At 43.7% G+C, this 20,398-nt stretch overlaps 1 protein-coding gene across 1 annotated transcript in view; it reads right to left on the bottom strand.

Annotated features, from left to right (window-relative positions):
- LOC126337076 (pseudouridine-5'-phosphate glycosidase-like) overlaps nt 1-20,398 on the bottom strand; it is a 1,418,644-nt gene that overhangs the window by 1,188,058 nt on the left and 210,188 nt on the right. The window contains exon 10 of the mRNA XM_050001420.1: nt 11,341-11,397. Within this exon, the coding sequence (XP_049857377.1) occupies nt 11,341-11,397 (57 nt within the window). The remainder of the gene's footprint in view (nt 1-11,340; nt 11,398-20,398) is intronic.

The raw sequence follows: 20,398 nt of genomic DNA, 5'->3' as shown, positions 1-20,398 counted from the left end.
GATATCGTGCCAGACTCTGTCCAATTGGCCTCGTTAGATTGCCAAAATCCCGAGCTGGTTGGAGGGCTGTGCCCATAATCCTCCAAACGTTCCAATTGGGGAGAGATCGGGCAACATTGCTGGTCAAGGAAAGGTTTGGCAAGTACGAAAACAAGCAAACTCTCGCCGTAGCTTGCAATGAAGGGTAACAAAACGGGGCGTATAATATCGTCGAGGTACCTTTGCCCTATAAGGGCAGCAGATGCCAACCAAAGGGGTCCTGCTTTGAAATGAAATGGCATCGCAGATCATCATTCCTGGTTGTCGGGCCGAATGGCAGGCGACAGTCAGGTCTGTATGTCACCGCTATCCTGGACATCTCCGGACACATCTTAGGCCAGGAATCTCATTGCCTGGAGTAGATTTCTCTCCAGTCGTAAGTCCCACTTCGAAATGAGCCCTGATGATTAACAAAGGCGTGACTGGAGACGCCCTGGACAGCTGTGGGATACCACCCTGACTTTCACCCTCCAACAAGGACGGGTGGTCTGTGATGTCATTTCTTGTTACCCCGGGGCCTCTTTGATTGTCATCCGCCGCACCCTTATAGCACAGAAGTACGTCGACGTAATTCTACGCCCTGTTTTGTTGTCGTTCACGTCGAGTCATCCTTGGTTTACAAATTGGCATGATACTGCCCACACCACATGAAGAGAGTTTCTACTGTCTTCGTGCTTGCCAAACCCTACCGTCGCCAGTAAGGTCACTGGATCTCTCCCCAATCGAAAATGTCTGAAGCCTTACCGGCAAGGCCCTCCAGCCAGCTTGGGATTTTGACGATCTGACGCGCCAGGTTTACGGATTTTGGCACGACATCCCTCAGGAGGACATCCAGCAACGCTGTCATTCAATGCCAAGACAAATAACTGTCTGCACAAGGGCTAGAGGTGGACCAACGTGACTTCTTCAATTTGCGAAGCTCTTTCTTATGAATAAATCAACCATTTTTTCTGAAAATGGAATCATTTGTTTGTCTGTACTTGAACATCACTTCTACCGATTTCCGTCCCATTAAGATACTTGCTCCGCGGTGCGTCTTTTTTTGTTTTGTTTTAAAGTGTATGTTGCCTCGTTCTTCTAAAAATGATACCACCAACAGCAGATTGTTGAGTACGAGAAGAACAGGCTGGTGTTCGCAGTGCAAGATCCTGCTCTGAACAAATATTTCTTCCGCGAAAAGTAATATAACAATCCATAACATTCAAGAATTCAATGCATATAGACTTAGTTGATTTTAGAAAATCACGGGGCAATATTCATCAGGAATCGTAGTGGAATATTGTAAGCCTATGTGGAATTCCTGACCTTCTCACTGACGTTTTGGAAAGCGTGTATCTAGATTTGAGCTCCTGTATAGGAACCGAAGATGGGAACACCCTCCTTTTCTTTAGCATTTTCACAGTCGCCAGACAAAGTTCCATTCTGTACACATTCCTTTTCATAGCAGCAGTAGATTTTAAAATGAGAAAAACTATTGATAACTCCAACATGAGCATACGTTTGAGTCAGCAATCTGGATTTACGGATCTGGATTTTCTGACACAAACACTGCAGAGTTTACAACTAATGCCTACCAAGATGGATGGAATGGCCAATTATATAAGGCTAAAATAAATAGTAATGAACACGGGCACAACAAGGTTACTGGTTTCGGTCTGTTTTAGACCATCTTCAGTCCTACCACATTGATGGCAGATGGTGGCGGTGAAAGGAACAAGCGCTATGTCTCCACGAACGCTAAACAGACCGAAACCGGTAACCTCATAAAAAAAAAGAAGTTTCTTGCTGTTCTGCCTGTTCATTATCAAGTAAAAAAACCGCTCTTCTCCAAGAGACACATTCTCAAAAATTACTAAAAAAAGGATTCAAGAAAAGCAATGACCATAAAAAATATGAATTCAAATTATAGCTCAACAGAAGGTACAACAAGATGTTGATCGACTTCCATATTTCGGAGCCTTATCTGTGATAACGGGAACGTAGATGCATACATCAGTAGAACTGGAAATGCTTCTCCAGTCTTCCAACTAATGCCAACCATATGGCATTCAGATTGTGTGTGTGTCCATAAAGCTTCGGCTATACTCCTCTATCATCCTACTGATGGTCATATACACATGTGTAGCCTGGAAAATGTCGAGAAAATCAGCACACGAGATCAATGTTTTTCAACAATGATAACGAGGCGAATTTTGAAAATCAGTTATCATGACATACATTTCAAATGACGAAGTACTGAGAAGCGGTCCAGATAGTGAGCACAAAATCGTTGCTGAAAGAAGACTGAAGCTTCGTGGCATGCTCTACGCATGAAAAAGGGAGGAACCCCTGGCACTTCTGTGGAAACCAACGAATGGATACAGATGTAGAGGAAGACATCATACCACCTGGAAACGTATTTTTGTAAAAGATCTTCGGTACATGAACATGAACTGGGACGAAGCTGTATCAGGCAGCTAACCGAATTCGCTGGACAAAACGTTTTGCCCAATATTCTACCTGGCACTGAAGGAACTACGTCTAAATCTCCGTAAATACATCGTGTAATGCGTAGATTATCAGTTGATTAGGCTTGTTGTGGTATTGTATCGTCTTACAGGAGCCCCGATATCTAGACTTCCTTGGAAACGAGCTTCCAGCATCACTGGAAGAGGTTCCTTCAGCTACAACGATGATTATGTTCTTCCAAAAATGGCTCTGAGCACTATGCGACTTAACTTCTGAGGTCAACAGTTGCCTAGAACTTAGAACTAATTAAACATGACTAACCTAAGGACATCACACACATCCATGCCCGAGGCAGGATTTGAACATAGTATGTTCTTCCAGCGTAACAAGACCCCTGCATATCCTAGCTGTGTAACACACATTGCAGGCAGTACAGCATTCACCGGTAGATGGATCGGCAGAAATGGTCACGTTTATTGGCAGCCTAGATCCCCGGACCGTACCCCCTTCAGTTTTTTGCCTATGGGTATGGCTTAAAAGTCTACATAGAAAAATTATACGCAAGAGACGAACTAAACTTTCGGATTATGAATAGCGATGCCCTCATAAAAACTCAGCAGAGTTACACGTGATGGTGTTAAGAGATGTCGGATGTGGAATTTATGAAAGTCAATTCTGAACTTACTCATTTGCCTTTACTTGACTCCTTCTGAGATAAACTGTTAGGATTACGTTCTTTACCATGTACCTCTGTAATCAATAAAAATTGGACACATGTGGAATATTTTATTCGAATTAATCTACTTTGTCGTGATCTTGGACTACAGCCACAATCGCTAATGTGGGAGAAACCGAGAGACGAAACCAGAAGCGCGAATTGTTGCGCATATGCTCTTGTTGTAGGTATCCAAGACTATAATTCCACCCCAGGAACCATCAACTTGGGTGGCCCGGCTGGAGGCGCTGAAGACAGCTATCAATTTAAAAATAATGGGTCAATTTTGGACACGTCGCAGTTAACAGTGACACGGTTACATCAGGTCTGCTGTCATCACGTGACTGCTGGCTTCCACTCGTGCGAACCCATAACCTAGTGTCTTACTTGGGAGCACAGGGCAAAGGCATTCAAGCAGGGGATGAACATTCCGGCAAGGGAGAAAAATCAACAATCAGTCCTGGCCCCACCAAATGCGGACAGGAGGTAAGTTAATATTATTCATACCAGGAAATGCAAGGAATACTTTCTCGCGGGGACATACGAACGAAGATGAGCACACTTTGGATAGCTCCGTCATGTTCTTGGAAATTCGTCACGTGGAACTGGCAGGCAGTTCCCACCTTAGGGGAAGGCGGAGAAGAGCTAATAAACCATCACTTTTTGAACAGACAGTTCCGTCGGTGTCGGTCTGAGATGATTTTCGACCAGTTATTTTGATTTTTGACCAGTGTTGTTGAACTTGGCGTTTTCGTGTCTTGCCTCTCGGCGGTTGGTACTGGCAGTAATATACTTCTCGTGACTTGATCTTTTTTTCTGTTTTTGGAGTTCCTCTACACAAAATACGTGCTTCTTGTATAATTGCTTATGCCTAAAGACAGAAAATGCATGACTGGTGAATTTCAGTGTTGGTTCCTTACATTTCCCTTTTTGAAAAGAATTCCTCAAATACCAGAGTCTAACAGAGGTGTCTGTGTGGCATAGGAGACATAACCTGCAGAATTTTCAGCGTCAGCCTTACATCAGATAGATGTTGACCGCTTCTGACGCCTGAAAATGAAGCACAGAGCTTACGGTCACAAAAATATTCTCAACCCCTAAAATTTTTACTATTCTACCCTGTATAGAAACCCAACGCACAGTGACATCTATCTCTACCTCTCGAGCCATCACCATACGTCACACAGAAATTTGGTTCTAACCACTGGCCCATAGAGTTTGAACGCTGTCATAGGGAGAAACTCTCAGAAATATTGTAGCACCTATACGAATAGTGTTCCGAAGCAATGAGAAAAGAAATCGATAGACTGAGGGAGCGTTGCAGTCAAAATCAAGAAAGCCTGAAAAAGGAGTTGAGACGAACGGAGAAAGAGATTCGCTTGCCTGGCTTATCTGGTCCAATCTTCAGAAAGGTCGGTAGACTACTCCGGAAGCATGGAGTTCTTGTCAACAAAGATGAAAAAGCTTCTTTGTCATTTTATAGACGATCTGGGCTCTCTGAAAGACTGGTCTGTACTACATTCCATGGGAAAATGGCATGTATTGCGTGAGGCATCGCAGTCAATGAGAGGTGCCAGGAACATAAGCGACACACCGGAGTGAAACTTGCAGTTCAGCTGCCGCTGAGCACTGCCTCGAATACAATCGTGAAATGAAGTACTACGATGTCACCACCGTGGTGCAAACGCCGTGTTTCTGGGTCAGAGAAATTAAGAAGCCCATCGATATAAACAGGTCGGAAAACTGACTGAACGGGAATGGACGTTTCAATTTAAGCATGGAGTAGGATCCAGCAGTGAATTTACAAAAATGTCATTCATCAGAGCTGGAACGAGAATGAGCGTTTCACGGAATAACGGCGCTGGTACCGAGAAATAAAATAGCAGTAAACAAGCACCAAATGGGTGCCGGAAGCGGAATTCGGCTACAAGTAGCAGCGCAAAGCCGGCAACACTTCAGTCTAGTCGTCAGGCACCATATACTCATGACACAGCACAGAACATTAAGAACACGACTAAGTCGGTCGACGTAACGTCATGCGGGAAAACAGAATCAACAACTCGGCTGAACACCCAAAATCAACCTTTAATTTCTGAGCATAATGCTGGAAGAGTAAGCTTACGTTCCACCTGCTACCGTCGATATGGCTGTATAATTATGAAATTGGCATTCGAAAATTTTTCCCACGAAGCGTCTTTGAAAGAGCTTGCTCAAGAAGTGGTACGGTGAGCTCCGTCGCGAACTGACTTACAAGAAAGACGCACTCTTATTATCCCAAAATATTTATAAACAAACCAAAGTGAAACGCCTCATGAAAGAAATAATTTCAGTCGACAATTATAGGGACGATTTATTTATTACAAATGCAACACATTTTGAGATATACTTTGCAAAGTGTGTTAAATTGTATACAACATCAAACTGATGTATCAGCCGCCACTAACGAAAGCTGCCTTACTTCAGTCAAGAGCCAGAAGACAGCTTTTATTCAAATGTTCTACGCTTAGCTGGTTACCACTAAACAAATTATCGATCCTCGATCATTGTAGATTAGGCCTTCACAGATTGCAATAGTAAATCTATCGTAAGTGTATAAGTGGAACTTGAGTAGCCTCTTTCCTCCCGAATGAGTCTAGTGTCTTTATCATTAATAAAGGCAGAATGAATGACATGTAATTTATCAGTTCAAATTCCATTCACGTAAGCTCTAAACTAAATCCATTCTACCACCGCTTCCATGTTTCGCACTTATTTCACTGAATACTTTGCTGTTGCAATACTACATATTGTCCAGCTCTGAACACTCATAGCAAAGGAACCATATTAACTACATAAGGATTTTGTTTCATCTCTAGAACTTATCTTTGCACTATCTTTGAAACACCAACGATAGCAGTATGTTGGCTACAGCCGCGCAGACTCCAAGCTGTTGGCGTTGTAACTATCTAAACTCCACAACTTCCATTTTCTGCAAATACAGCACTTAAAGTGCTGAAATCGCCATGTCGTGATGGCTCCTTCACCAAGGCTACGGCTGGTCCGTTCCTGCCGCCTTTATCCTTCTCCCCTTCTACGAAACTCAGTCTAATGAACGAGGCGACTTATAAGCTCTTACGTTGTACGCACCCTATCCGTGTTCTCCATCTACTCCAAAGCGAAAAAAAAGGAGAAGGTATTGCACTAAGTCAGCCAATAAATTATAGTATAACACATTTACTGTCAACGCGTGGCAGTCGAGAACGGTAACAATGATAACGGAGGAGACATGAAATAAATCGATTCGACATTTCAAAATGAAATTTTTCCATCAGGTGTAACATTGATGCACAACGAGACTGTATCAGATGCTGTCATTCCAAGAACACACATTAAAATAATAAACTCAAGTCTGAAGTCGCAGTCGTTAGAGTGAGATCCCAAGGAAGGAACAGTTGATCGCCCCATCTAGGAAGATGACATTGGAAACAAAGTGTACGCTCTGATTCGATAGAGTAGCAAAGGAAATCGGCTAAGCCCTTATGACAGGAACTATCCCTGTATCAACCATAACACATTTAGTGAGACCACCAAAAACGTAAATGTGGATGGCCAGGTAGGGATTTGAATGCTGCTCCTCTCGAATGCGAGTCCAGTGCCGTAACCACTATTCGGTCTCGCTTTGTGGGTGCTTAAGCTCACTTTAGAGACGAACATGACGGAAATAATGCTCCGTTGCTTTATTAAGAAATGAGCCAGACATTAGACTCCAGTGATGTAGGGAAATCGTGAAAAATCTGAACGGTAAGTCGCAATTTTGGAACCAGCTCTTGTCTCTGTACCATTTCATTCATTTTCTGTTGCGAAAATATGTTTTTAAGAATCAAGATCAGCAGTCATACCAACAAGTTACACTAAGCAAGTAAAGAATTAATTCGAATCAACAGAGAAATTCAAGGGCGACAATGAAAAAGGATGGATTTAAAGAAAAGAATGAATTCAACATCACGCTCAAATGGAATACTGAGAACTGTGAAGCAGTGAAAAAACTACATCTTTAGATAGTCCTGCATAAAGTCAGTAGGATTCGTTTTGTATATTTGGTCGCTATTAAAATTATGTTAATTAACGTAACTACGAGGGACAAACAATAATCAAAGACACAAACTGATGTAAAAATGAAACAGCTTGTAGCAAAAATTTTGTACTTTCATGGCCGTAGGCTAGCACCACTGGAATGAGATGAGAACAGTTAACGGTTAATGTTGTTTTGTTTAGAATCTCAATGTAGCATTTAGCGATGGCGTGTCCGCGTAAAGTTTTCACATTACTTCGACAAAGTTCAATGATTCATTTTTTGTTTTCTGAAGAAAAAAATGGCTAAAATCGTTTCTCGGATGGTTTTACAATATGGTGACATTGTTTGAACTACGAAAATTGTTGTAAGAGTATAAAACAGTTCAAAAACGGTCGAACCTCTGTGGCTAACGAGCAACGTCCTGGCCGGTCAGTAAGCTTGATACCCGCACTGACGACATTATTCGTGAAGACCACCTTGTTACAGTTGAACATATAGAAAAAACAGTTGCAGGAATGTTGTCACAGTTCATAATGTTATCGTCAACAAGCTCAGGTACAGAGAAACAAGTGCAAGATGGGTTCCGAAAGAGTTAACGCGAAAACATAAAAAAAACAAGACTCAAGGTGTGTACAGACTTGAAAGAACGCTGCGAAAGAGATGATCCTTTTATAAACTAAATTTTAACGTGTGTTGAAACTTGGGTTCACCGTCTTACAGCAAGAGTCCTAAAGACAAAGCACAGAATTAAAGCACACCAGCTAACCTGTGCGGAAAAAAAAATCATAACGCCAGCATCAGCGGGAAAAGTCGTGCTGACCTTCTTTTGGAATGTCCATCGTGTCACCTTTTGTGATTATATGAAAGATCAGCGTACACTAAACAGTGTCTACTATTCAGACATGCTGATGAAAAAAAAAAAAAGCCGAAACAGCTGAAGAGAGAAAAAAACTGCGAACCTCAAAGAAAAGGTGTGATATTGCTGTATGACAATGATCGCCCTCACAGCGTCCAGCTAAGATAAGAAACCATTAACAAGATGAATTGGGAATACTACCTCATACTTCCTACAGTCCAAATTTGGATCTCTCACATTTTCATTCGTTTGGCACACTCGAGGAATCATTACGTGGAAAAAGTGCAGCGACAAAGAACAGGCAAAGAGTTTGTGGGAAAGATGTTCAAACAACAGGGAAGCACCTCTTTGCTTCGGGCACAAAAAACTACTTCATCACGGGCACAAGTGACGATTATGTTGAGAAGTAGTAAGAGTCTCATTTTGCAAAAAAAAAATTATTGAGTGTCCCTCATAGACAGACACGCAGCGGATATAACACTTTTTTTGCGGTAGAAGCACAAAGAGAAGCGGGGCAGGAAAACAGTAAGAATTCGTCGATGCAGAAACGTGAGGTGGCGAAACTGTAGCGGGCACAGTAATAATGACTTTTCTGGGCAGAACACTTATTCTCTGCAGCATATGTGTTGTGGAACCCGCGCTAGTGAAGTACTATATGTTTACGTTCTCCCTTTTGTACAGTATAAAGATACTGTAAATTTTAAAAAACACTAAAACATTTCAGCGCCACAATTTACTCGCTTCATTGCTACTCTATGATGATAACCTCTATCCAAGAAACTTCGTTCGTTTATTTACTCGGATATAATACCAAATTACGCGAAAGTCATTTACACCTACCTCTACGCCTAGATGATTACTTCGTAATTGGTGGCTGGCAGAGGGTTCTTCGAACTACCATCTTCTGACTGTTTCTCTGCCGTTCCACGTTCTAACAGCGCATGGAAAAATGGACATTTAACTCTATCTGTACAAGCTCTCATTTCCCTTATTTTATACCGATGATCATTTCTCCGTATTTAGGATGGCGACAAAATATTTTCGCATCCAGAGGAGAAAGTTGGTGATTGAACTTTCGTGAATAGATCTCGCCGCAACGAAAAACGCCTTTGTTTTAGATTGCCAACCCAGCTCGTTTACCATATCGGTGACACTCTCTCCCTATTTCCTGATAACATAAAACGAGCTGCCCTCCTCTGAACTTTTTCCATAACCTCTGACAATGTTGTCTGGTAGGGATGGCATGCCGCAGAGCGATGTTCTATCAGAGGGCGGACAAGCGTTGTGCAGGCAGTCTCTTTAGTAGACCTGTTGCATCGTCTACGTGTTCTACCAGTAAGAAGCAGTCTTTGATTTACCTTATCCACAACATTACCTGACTTGATCGTTCCAATTTAAGTTGTTCGTAACTGCAATTCCTAGGTAGTTAAGTGACTTGACAGTCTTAAAATTCCTGTGATTTATCGTGTAAACAAAATTTAACGCATTTCTTTCGTACTCATATGGATGACCTCAAATTCTTTCTTGTTCAGAGATAATTGCCGTTTTTCTCACCATACGCATATCGTGTCTAAGTCATTTTGCAATTGGTTTTGATCTTCTAATGAGTATAGTAGACGGTAGATGACAGCATCGTCTGCAAACAATCTTCCTCGGGGAATACCAGATATAAATTCCGTTTTAATCGATGATTTTCCGTCGATTACTACGTAGCGTGACATAGGAAATCACGAACCAGTCGCACAATATGTGTAAACACTCTAAAAATCTAAGCCCATTCATTTGCGCCACAACAGAAGACGCCATGGAAAGTGGCCAGAACTAATATGTGATAATTTCAACAGTGCACCCATAGCTACACCGCGATGGACTTACGAAACACGATTTCACTAAATTATTTCGTTCTTCACAAAACTTCTGCAATAGTGTGGCAAATACTTCATATTAGTTCAGCCTTAAGAGATACTGTGCTATACAAAAAAAACTTACGTTTCTTGAAAATTGAAGCTATGGTATTTGACGATGAGCCAGTATAGCACCACCATAAAATCCTCACAAATATAACTTCTCGGATCACAGACAGTATCACAAAACAACGGTACATATGAAAGGCGCTGTCATTAGAACGTCTATAACTTACGGTCTATCTGTGCTAGTATATAAAACGGTAGTGAAGAGTTTTTCAAACTTTTCTAAAGTTTTACGACGAACACCAGTTGCATCCGCTTACACTGGAGAACACCCGTGACACGTACTTTCATGAACAACTACACTATGGAGATCTACCGGGTAGCGTGCAGCAGCCCGTTTCGCGTTGATGGCGGAGGCGGCGCCTCTCGCCTTGGACTCCATGAGACACCGCATATTCCCCCTTCTGACCAGCCATAGCCCACACTTCCGGTAACGTGGTCTGAGCTGGTTCTAAGGTTCACACAACTCTCTATACGGAGTGCCAGAATGAGGCATGGGACACTCTTCTATGTTGCCGTAACCTGTATCGATCACCCTCCATGATTCGGGAGCGTAATAGTAGTGTCCCTGCGACCACTCAAGAATAGTTTGCAGCTTAGAATATGGGTGCGCTAAGGGCTGTGAGTGTGCTCTCCGCCTGTCCACACTTCCTAGTCGCAATAGTCTACGTCGCTCTATCTCAACAACATATTTTCTATGACAGGTGACTCTGGCTGTTTCCCCTGACTTGAGACACTGCAAGTACACCCTTGACTTGGCGATGCATGAAAAGCCCAGTGGCTATACAACCTTGGAGTTTCCCATAAGCCGGGCACTAAACATCTAGCCTTTATCAAATACGCTGATATCGCTCATCTTGCCCATCCTATACCGGAGCATAATGCCGATTGCCAGTACAAAAACTGAACCACCCCAGTGAGATGAAATGCCCAACTACTCCATTCACCGGACGTCGGGAGTTCTCTCTATCCTAGACAGCGCCGTTCTCTAATTCAATTGCCTACGACTGTGTATGTCCTCAGAAAATACGAATTTGGGTTAGAATGCCACTAATAAATTCCAGACAAGCACCTTCCAAAATTTCAATCGATGTTCCGTAGCAGCAAACAAATTCATTATCTGATAAAAATATGAGGGAATCTTCTTGCTGCGTAATTTCGAACAGCAAAACAAAGTGATAGTGTGAAGGTGAATAATTAAGTAATGGGTCGCATATTAAACGGGAAGTGACGATCTGTTAGAAGATTGTAAGGCTACCTGAATGTCTTCGGTGACGGCGACGACGCAGTCCAGGACGCTGCCTCCGATTACCACCTGCAACAGCAGTGCGGAATGTCATGGTAAGCACGATATGCGTCAGGTAGCTTAGAACATCCTCACAAAACACTTTGAAGAAATGTTTTATTCATATCTATAAACAGATCTCAATATAACGCTTACCTGTCAATTAATTCCTGTACAAAATGGTTCAAATGGCTCTGAGCACTATGGGACCTAACTTCTGAGGTCACCAGTCCCCAAGAACTCAGAACTACTTAAACTTAACTAACCTAAGGACATCACACACACCCATGCCCGAGGCAGGATTCGAACCTGCGACCGTAGCAGTCGCGCGATTCCAAACTGTAGCGCCTAGAACCGCTCGGCCACCCCCGGCCGGCTTTCCTGTACAAAGGAGTAAATTAAACGAGAAATGTTATATGAGCAATAATATAAAAAGTTCTGAATTTCAGTGAATTTATTACTGCTCGTGATTTTTAAAATCATATACGCAAGATAAGAAAATAATGTTCTCTATCAATAAAGAAATATACACTCCTGGAAATGGAAAAAAGAACACATTGACACTGGTGTGTCAGACCCACCATACTTGCTCCGGACACTGCGAGAGGGCTGTACAAGCAATGATCACACGCACGGCAAAGCGGACACACCAGGAACCGCGGTGTTGGCCGTCGAATGGCGCTAGCTGCGCAGCATTTGTGCACCGCCGCCGTCAGTGTCAGCCAGTTTGCCGTGGCATACGGAGCTCCATCGCAGTCTTTAACACTGGTAGCATGCCGCGACAGCGTGGACGTGTACCGTATGTGCAGTTGACGGACTTTGAGCGAGGGCGTATAGTGGGCATGCGGGAGGCCGGGTGGACGTACAGCCGAATTGCTCAACACGTGGGGCGTGAGGTCTCCACAGTACATCGATGTTGTCGCCAGTGGTCGGCGGAAGGTGCACGTGCCCGTCGACCTGGGACCGGACCGCAGCGACGCACGGATGCACGCCAAGACCGTAGGATCCTACGCAGTGCCGTAGGGGACCGCACCGCCACTTCCCAGCAAATTAGGGACACTGTTGCTCCTGGGGTATCGGCGAGGACCATTCGCAACCGTCTCCACGAAGCTGGGCTACGGTCCCGCACACCGTTAGGCCGCTCACGCCCCAACATCGTGCAGCCCGCCTCCAGTGGTGTCGCGACAGGCGTGAATGGAGGGACGAATGGAGACGTGTCGTCTTCAGCGATGAGAGTCGCTTCTGCCTTGGTGCCAATGATGGTCGTATGCGTGTTTGGCGCCGTGTAGGTGAGCGCCACAATCAGGACTGAGTACGACCGAGGCACACAGGGCCAACACCCGGCATCATGGTGTGGGGAGCGATCTCCTACACCGGCCGTACACCTCTGCTGATCGTCGAGGGGACACTGAATAGTGCACGGTACATCCAAACCGTCATCGAACCCATCGTTCCACCATTCCTAGACCGGCAAGGGAACTTGCTGTTCCAACAGGACAATGCACGTCCACATGTATCCCGTGCCACCCAACGTGTTCTAGAGGGTGTAAGTCAACTACCCTGGCCAGCAAGATCTCCGGATCTGTCCCCCATTGAGCATGTTTGGGACTGGATGAAGCGTCGTCTCACGCGGTCTGCACGTCCAGCACGAACGCTGGTCCAACTGAGGCGCCAGGTGCAAATGGCATGGCAAGCCGTTCCACAGGACTACATCCAGCATCTCTACGATCGTCTCCATGGGAGAATAGCAGCCTGCATTGCTGCGAAAGGTGGATATACACTGTACTAGTGCCGACATTGTGCATGCTCTGTTGCCTGTGTCTATGTGCCTGTGGTTCTGTCAGTGTGATAATGTGATGTATCTGACCCCAGGAATGTGTCAATAAAGTTTCCCCTTCCTGGGACAATGAATTCACGGTGTTCTTATTTCAATTTCCAGGAGTGTAGTTGACACTTTTCTGAAAATCATCATGTAGAATTAAGGTCGACGTAGAAAACCTGCTTCTTCCTAATTATCTTATTTCTACAAGGTTAAAATGAAATAAAAGCGCTAAATAAATGACGGCGATGCTGTGTTGCAGGGCAGAAACCTGATACACTACAAAGGAATCTCATAATATGCACATGAACTATTTTTCACTTAACACATTATCCGTCGTCCTTACTTTCCTCTTTTCATTCACGGTTTTATCCGCTGAATGCGTTTGTTTTCATCCTGGATGGTTTAGAATTCTGTATTTCGGTCTTAAAATAGTTTCTCGCTAACCGTCTATTGCGAATATTCTAATGTGAGTTGTTCATGAAACAACTACACTTTAAACAGACAAGGGCCCGGCAGCGCTACTACCGGGAACATTCTCACAGATACATACAGATTGGAAAGTAGTGTGTAAATCGCGTAGTTAATGATGTCTCAGATCATGGCGTACAGTACATATGCTAACGTTTAATATCATCATGTATTGCACATATAATAAGCGAAAAACAGCAAAGTCAAAAAATGAAAATGAAGAAAAGCAGTTCAAAAATCACTTGTGAAATACACACTGGAAAGATTTTCATAATACATATAGTGTAAATGTAAAATGTAATATACTCTGTAATATAGTCATACGTTACTTTCAAAACTATTGACCTACAAAATTGCTCTACGTAAGTACATTAAATTCTGGGACACGGCTGATGACATGGTTAAACCACATTAGAAACTGTGCTGTAAAATTCTAAGGAAAGCCATCAGAAAATCAAAACGCACATGCATTGAACACAAAAATAAGTGCGCCCAGTAACAACTTAAGAACTGCTTGGAACGACATAAAAAAATAAGCCAGGCAAACGTAATCAACAATATGAAGAAATATGCTTGAAGGTGAATAATGAGATGATCAAAAATATCTCACAAATATTAAACAGTTAACAACTCTTTCCTGACAGTCAAAGATAATCAAGGTTTACACATTTATTTAATGGGCAGTCTACAGCTTCCAAAATAGCTTTGATAAAATTAGTCTATACACAACACCTTAAAAATAAGTTTTTAATCTTAAAAACAACTGTTCTAGCACTAACAAGAAAATCAGTAGTGAAGAAAATAAATGGTGTTCTGGCGAGATTTTTAATACACAAAGTTGCTTATGTAATGAATCTCTTTATATTGGTATTTTTCCAGACAGATTTAGCTGCACTGTTGTCAAGGTAGACAGAAGACAAAAATAGTTCGGAGTACGACCTCATCTCATTATTACAAGTATTTTCAAAAATTTTCGAGATACACAGCACAATTGAAAAGACACAGCACATAACACACATTCTTAATAGGGCACATTTTGGATTTCAGTGACTGAAAAGTCTGTTCTTACCTCGACATATGATACACCGTGCTACAAATGAGATGAGGTGATCGTATGGCATTATTGGCCATATCAAAAACTGTCACCGCTAGGAATACTTCGTTAATGATTTGTTTATGTGGACCACGATGTAAATAAGTGGAAAAACGCAAAGTTTAAAAATAAAAAGAACAAAAGGAGGTCAAAGAGGACTTGTGAAATACACAGTGAAAAATGTACATAACACATGTGATGTAAATGTAAAAGCTACATTTGTGGAAAAGTAAGTATGGCAGATTCGTGGTTTTTATCTTATCTACACGGCTTAAAACAGTGGGTATCATTTCCATGTCTATCATTTGTCAACATATATTTCGAATATGAAACAGTTAGACAAGGTTTTTGATATAAAAAAATAATCTCACCTATTAATTTTTTGTTAAAAAAGGTATGTCAATAATTAAATACTTGAACATGAACTATTTGTTCAAGGAAATTCCATGAACTTTAAATTTTGACATGATTCAGAGCAAAAAAAGTCTATACTTTTAGTGGAACTACGAAAGATACACAACCTATTTAACGAAACTTTAAGTCGATTCTGCTCAGTTTTTGCAACTACACACACCTAACTTCAGTTGCAAGACCTTCACTCACTGATTTAATGCCTTTGTTAGGCTCTGTTTTCCGGCCACGGTAACCAAGCGGTTCTAGGCGCTTCAATCCGGAACTGAGCGACTGCTACAGTCGCAGGTTGGAGTCCTACCTCGGGAATGGATGTGTGTGATGTCCTTAGGTTAGTTACGCATAAGTAGTCCTAGGGGACTGATGACCTCAGATGTTAAGTCCCATAGTGCTCACAGCCATTTACCATTAGGCTCAGTTTGCTGATTACAGCTACAGTTGATTTAAAAACGAAAAAATGAGTTCATTCTCCACATGTCCATTCACTAACGAACTGAAGGTTTTTTTTTGGGGGGGGGGGGGGGAGGGGGGATACGAGAGACCTCAATTTACAGGCATATGTTTTTACTTTTGGTTAGTTAGCCATCAACGAAAGTGGCACCTGTCTTGAATAAAGCTTTCTCACAGTTCCCACCAGAGTGACAAACGTCCACAGTTAGAATCTCAGTCCGGGCACATAGTTTTAATGTGCCAAGAAGTTTCTTTCTCACAGTTAATTAAACACGTTAAATACAACGTACTATTTCAACTGACATGTCTATGGCATCAGTTGTTTCACACGTCTACAATCGCCAGTCGTCCACTACCAGAGCCTATACTTTCTCAGTCTCTTCACCTGTCATTGCAATTTTGTGACGTCTTTCACATGGATCAACTTCAAGGTATGCAACACAACTACACACCTGGAAATGGAAAAAAGAACACATTGACACCGGTGTGTCAGACCCACCATACTTGCTCCGGACACTGCGAGAGGGCTGTACAAGCAATGATCACACGCACAGCACAGCGGACCCACCAGGAACCGCGGTGTTGGCCGTCGAATGGCGCTAACTGCGCAGCATTTGTGCACCGCCGCCGTCAGTGTCAGCCAGTTTGCCGTGGCATACGGAGCCCCATCGCAGTCTTTTAACACTGGTAGCATGCCGCGACAGCGTGGACGTTAACCGTATGTGCAGTTGACGGACTTTGAGCGAGGGCGTATAGTGGGCATGCGGGAGGCCGGGTGGACGTACCGCCGAATTGCTCAACACGTGGGGCGTGAGGTCTCCACAGTACATCGATGTTGTCGCCAGTGGTCGGCGGAAGGTGCACGTGCCCGTCGACCTGGGACCGGACCGCAGCGACGCACGGATGCACGCCAAGACCGTAGGATCCTACGCAGTGCCGTAGGGAACCGCACCGCCACTTCCCAGCAAATTAGGGACATAGTTGCTCCTGGGGTATCGGCGAGGACCATTCGCAACCGTCTCCATGAAGCTGGGCTACGGTCCCGCACACCGTTAGGCCGTCTTCCGCTCACGCCCCAACATCGTGCAGCCCGCCTCCAGTGGTGTCGCGACAGGCGTGAATGGAGGGACGAATGGAGACGTGTCGTCTTCAGCGATGAGTGTCGCTTCTGCCTTGGTGCCAATGATGGTCGTATGCGTGTTTGGCGCCGTGCAGGTGAGCGCCACAATCAGGACTGCATACGAGCGAGGCACACAGGGCCAACACCCGGCATCATGGTGTGAGGAGCGATCTCCTACACTGGCCGTACACCTCTGGTGATCGTCGAGGGGACACTGAATAGTGCACGGTACATCCAAATCGTCATCGAACCCATTGTTCTACCATTCCTAGACCGGCAAGGGAACTTGCTGTTCCAACAGGACAATGCACGTCCGCATGTATCCCGTGCCACCCAACGTGCTCTAGAAGGTGTAAGTCAACTACCCTGGCCAGCAAGATCTCCGGATCTGTCCCCCATTGAGCATGTTTGGGACTGGATGAAACGTCGTCTCACGCGGTCTGCAAGTCCAGCACGAACGCTGGTCCAACTGAGGCGCCAGGTGGAAATGGCATGGCAAGCCGTTCCACAGGACTACAACCAGCATCTCTACGATCGTCTCCATGGGAGAATAGCAGCCTGCATTGCTGCGAAAGGTGGATATACACTGTACTAGTGCCGACATTGTGCATGCTCTGTTGCCTGTGTCTATGTGCCTGTGGTTCTGTCAGTGTGATAATGTGATGTATCTGACCCCAGGAATGTGTCAATAAAGTTTCCCCTTCCTGGGACAATGAATTCACGGTGTTCTTATTTCAATTTCCTGGAGTGTACTTTCATAAGCCAAATAAAGAAAACTACTCCGAAGACTAAAATGCGACTTGATTTTCGCTGAACACCATGAGTCATCATAACGAAAATAAAATAGCGGGTGGTTATAATGAAAATGCAGAGTTCCATTGTGGGTTGCCGTTATCGTATGGCAGCGAAACTTGGAAGCTATTCTCATGCAGAACCAATTTACGCTGGAAAAAATTTAGTTCCAATTTTGGTCACCAGGTGCAGACATAGCACCACAAACCGTTTGTATGACTGTATGACATCCACGCAATCATTTGAAAAATCATAACGTGAGTGAAAAGTATGGATATCTAGAAGAGAGGCCGTCCGCTGTTAGCGAAACTGTTTTACGTAAACGGCGGCAGTTATTGTGCTGCACAGAGAGTGTCTCGTCGACTGGAAGGCTTAATGAGAGACCCGACATCATTAAATAGTTTAAAAAAGATGATGAAATTCGAAAACACGGGTAAACTTGGAAGAGGATGGCGTCCTACCTCAGTGGAAATTACTGACAATATTGCTGTTGCTAACTGACCAAGCAGCTCGTGCTCATGTTCAAAAGTACGGAAAGTTTAGTGGTCTTTAATAGACTGGTAGAACATCCGTACAAGATCCGGATGGTGCATCAACGTTCTGAATGTGCTCTTCGACACCTCATGTCGCTCGCCCAGTGGAAGATTTGCTTATTGCAACCATCCACGAACATATTATCTCTGGAGATTTTACAGATACATTGCCTGCAAGATCACATGATCCGAATCCATGCGATTTATAGCTCTGGGGATACCTAAATGGACGCACTTACCAGGGACACGTTCGGTATCTACCTGATCCGAGGGCCAGTGAACAGGAACACGTTGCACAGATTGCACAGGAACTGCTGCGAGCAACTATTGATCACGTCGATTTACCGTTGCAGCATCTCGTCGACGTCTCCAGTGCTTACACTCAACAAACTGTGTAAACGGCACTTAATAATAAAATCTGCACAATGCCTTTCTGACTTGTTTGACATTGTTTGCTCACATACCGTTCCTAGTCCACTACATATGGACGGATACATACGTCTCTCTTGCATTCACAGCGCCAGATTTGTACCTGGTGGCCAAAATTGGTACTAATTTTCTCCAGTGTAAATCAGTTCCGCATTAACGTATTAGCATATCTCTCAAGTTTCGCTACCAAGCAATAATTACAACCTACACCGGATCTCTGTGAGTAGCTGCACTTTAATTATAACCAGCCGGTTGTATTGCTACCAAGTATTATAAGTTTTATGAGAGCGATTATTGGGAAGGTCAACGTCTCAATTGTTTAAATAGTTCAATAGCGATCTATTACAAATACACATGAATACACCCAAAGTCAGCCAAAAATGAGCGACAATATAAGAGGAACAAAAGAGCTAGCACAAGTAAAGTGTCATCCGGCCATTGCAGAGAGCACACTTGTAGATTCCAGGCAATAGGTAGAGTGCTAAATCCAGACTTTAGTAACTGTATCAGAATAATGCCTTATAAATTTGAGAAAGGAGCAGCATTTATGCCACGATGTATCTCTCTTATTTAGTGGACTGCAAAATTATACTCGACTCTGTCACGATTCACAGACAACTCGCAGACTCTTGCCTGTTTCCAAAGGTTCGGCTACAGCTGCTAAGAATTTGTCTGGGCTATAGGTTTATTTTACTCAACGTACTACTTTGTGCTGTTAGAAACGACTTCAGAAGCTTGGACATAAAATCTGCAAGATATCTAAGGTTTATAGTTTTCCTGTGCTTCTCAAACTTCCATGTTTTATAGGTTCGTTCTACAAATTACGGTAACAAAATCTAAAGTTGCATATCTCATTCATTATTACCTGCTAACACACAAAACCGACTTTCGAGAAACTACTGTTATTCCTCGTTGTCGGGCCGAACGGCGGGCGACAATAAGTGGTGTCCCACCGCTACCTGAGGTGTCTCCAGACATGAAGTGAAAAGGAAGTGAACGAGCATCAACACTACTGGCCATTGAAATTGCTACACCAAGAAGAAATGCAGATGACAAACGGGTATTCATTGGACAAATATATTATAGTAGAACTGACATGTGATTACATTTTCACGCAATTTTGGTACATAGATCCTGAGAAGCCAGTACCCAGAACAATCACCTCTGGCCGTAATAACAGCTTTGATACGCCTGGGCATTGAGTCAAACAGAGCTTCGATGGCGTGTACAGGTATAGCTGCCCATGCACCTTCAACACGATACCACAGTTCATCAAGAGTAGTGACTGGCCTATTGAGACGAGTCAGTTGCTCTGGCACCATTGGCCAGACGTTTTCAATTGGTGAGAGATCGGGAGAATGTGCTGGCCAGGGAAGCAGTCGAACATTTTCTGTATCCAGAAAGGCCTGTACAGGACCTGCAACATGCGTTCGTGCATTATCCTGCTGAAATGTAGGATTTCGCAGGGATCGAATGAAGGGTAGAGCCACTGATCGTTAACTCATCTGAAATGTAACGTCCACTGTTCAAAGTGCCGTCAATGCGAAACGTCCCCATCTGTTGACTCAGGGATCGAGACGTGGCTGCACGATCCGTTACAGCCATGCGGATAAGATGCCTATCATCTCGACTGCTAGTGATACGAGGCCGTTGGGACCCTGCACGGCGTTCCGTATTACCCTCCTCAACCCATCGATTCCATATCCTGTTAACAGTCATTGGATCTCGATCAACGCGAGCAGCAATGTCGCGATACGATAAACCGCAATCTGACCTTTATCGAAGTCGGAAACGTGATGGTACGCATTTCTCCTCCTTACACGAGGCATCACAACAACCTTTCGCCAGACAACGTCGGTCAATTGCTGTTTGTGTGTGAGAAATCGGTTGGAAACTTTCCTCATGTCAGCACG

Source organism: Schistocerca gregaria, chromosome 2 (assembly GCF_023897955.1).
Source record: "Schistocerca gregaria isolate iqSchGreg1 chromosome 2, iqSchGreg1.2, whole genome shotgun sequence".
NCBI classification, from domain to species: Eukaryota; Metazoa; Arthropoda; class Insecta; order Orthoptera; family Acrididae; genus Schistocerca; species Schistocerca gregaria.
The sequence above is the reverse complement of the archived record's forward strand: the minus strand, read 5'-3'. Positions and strand labels throughout refer to the sequence as shown.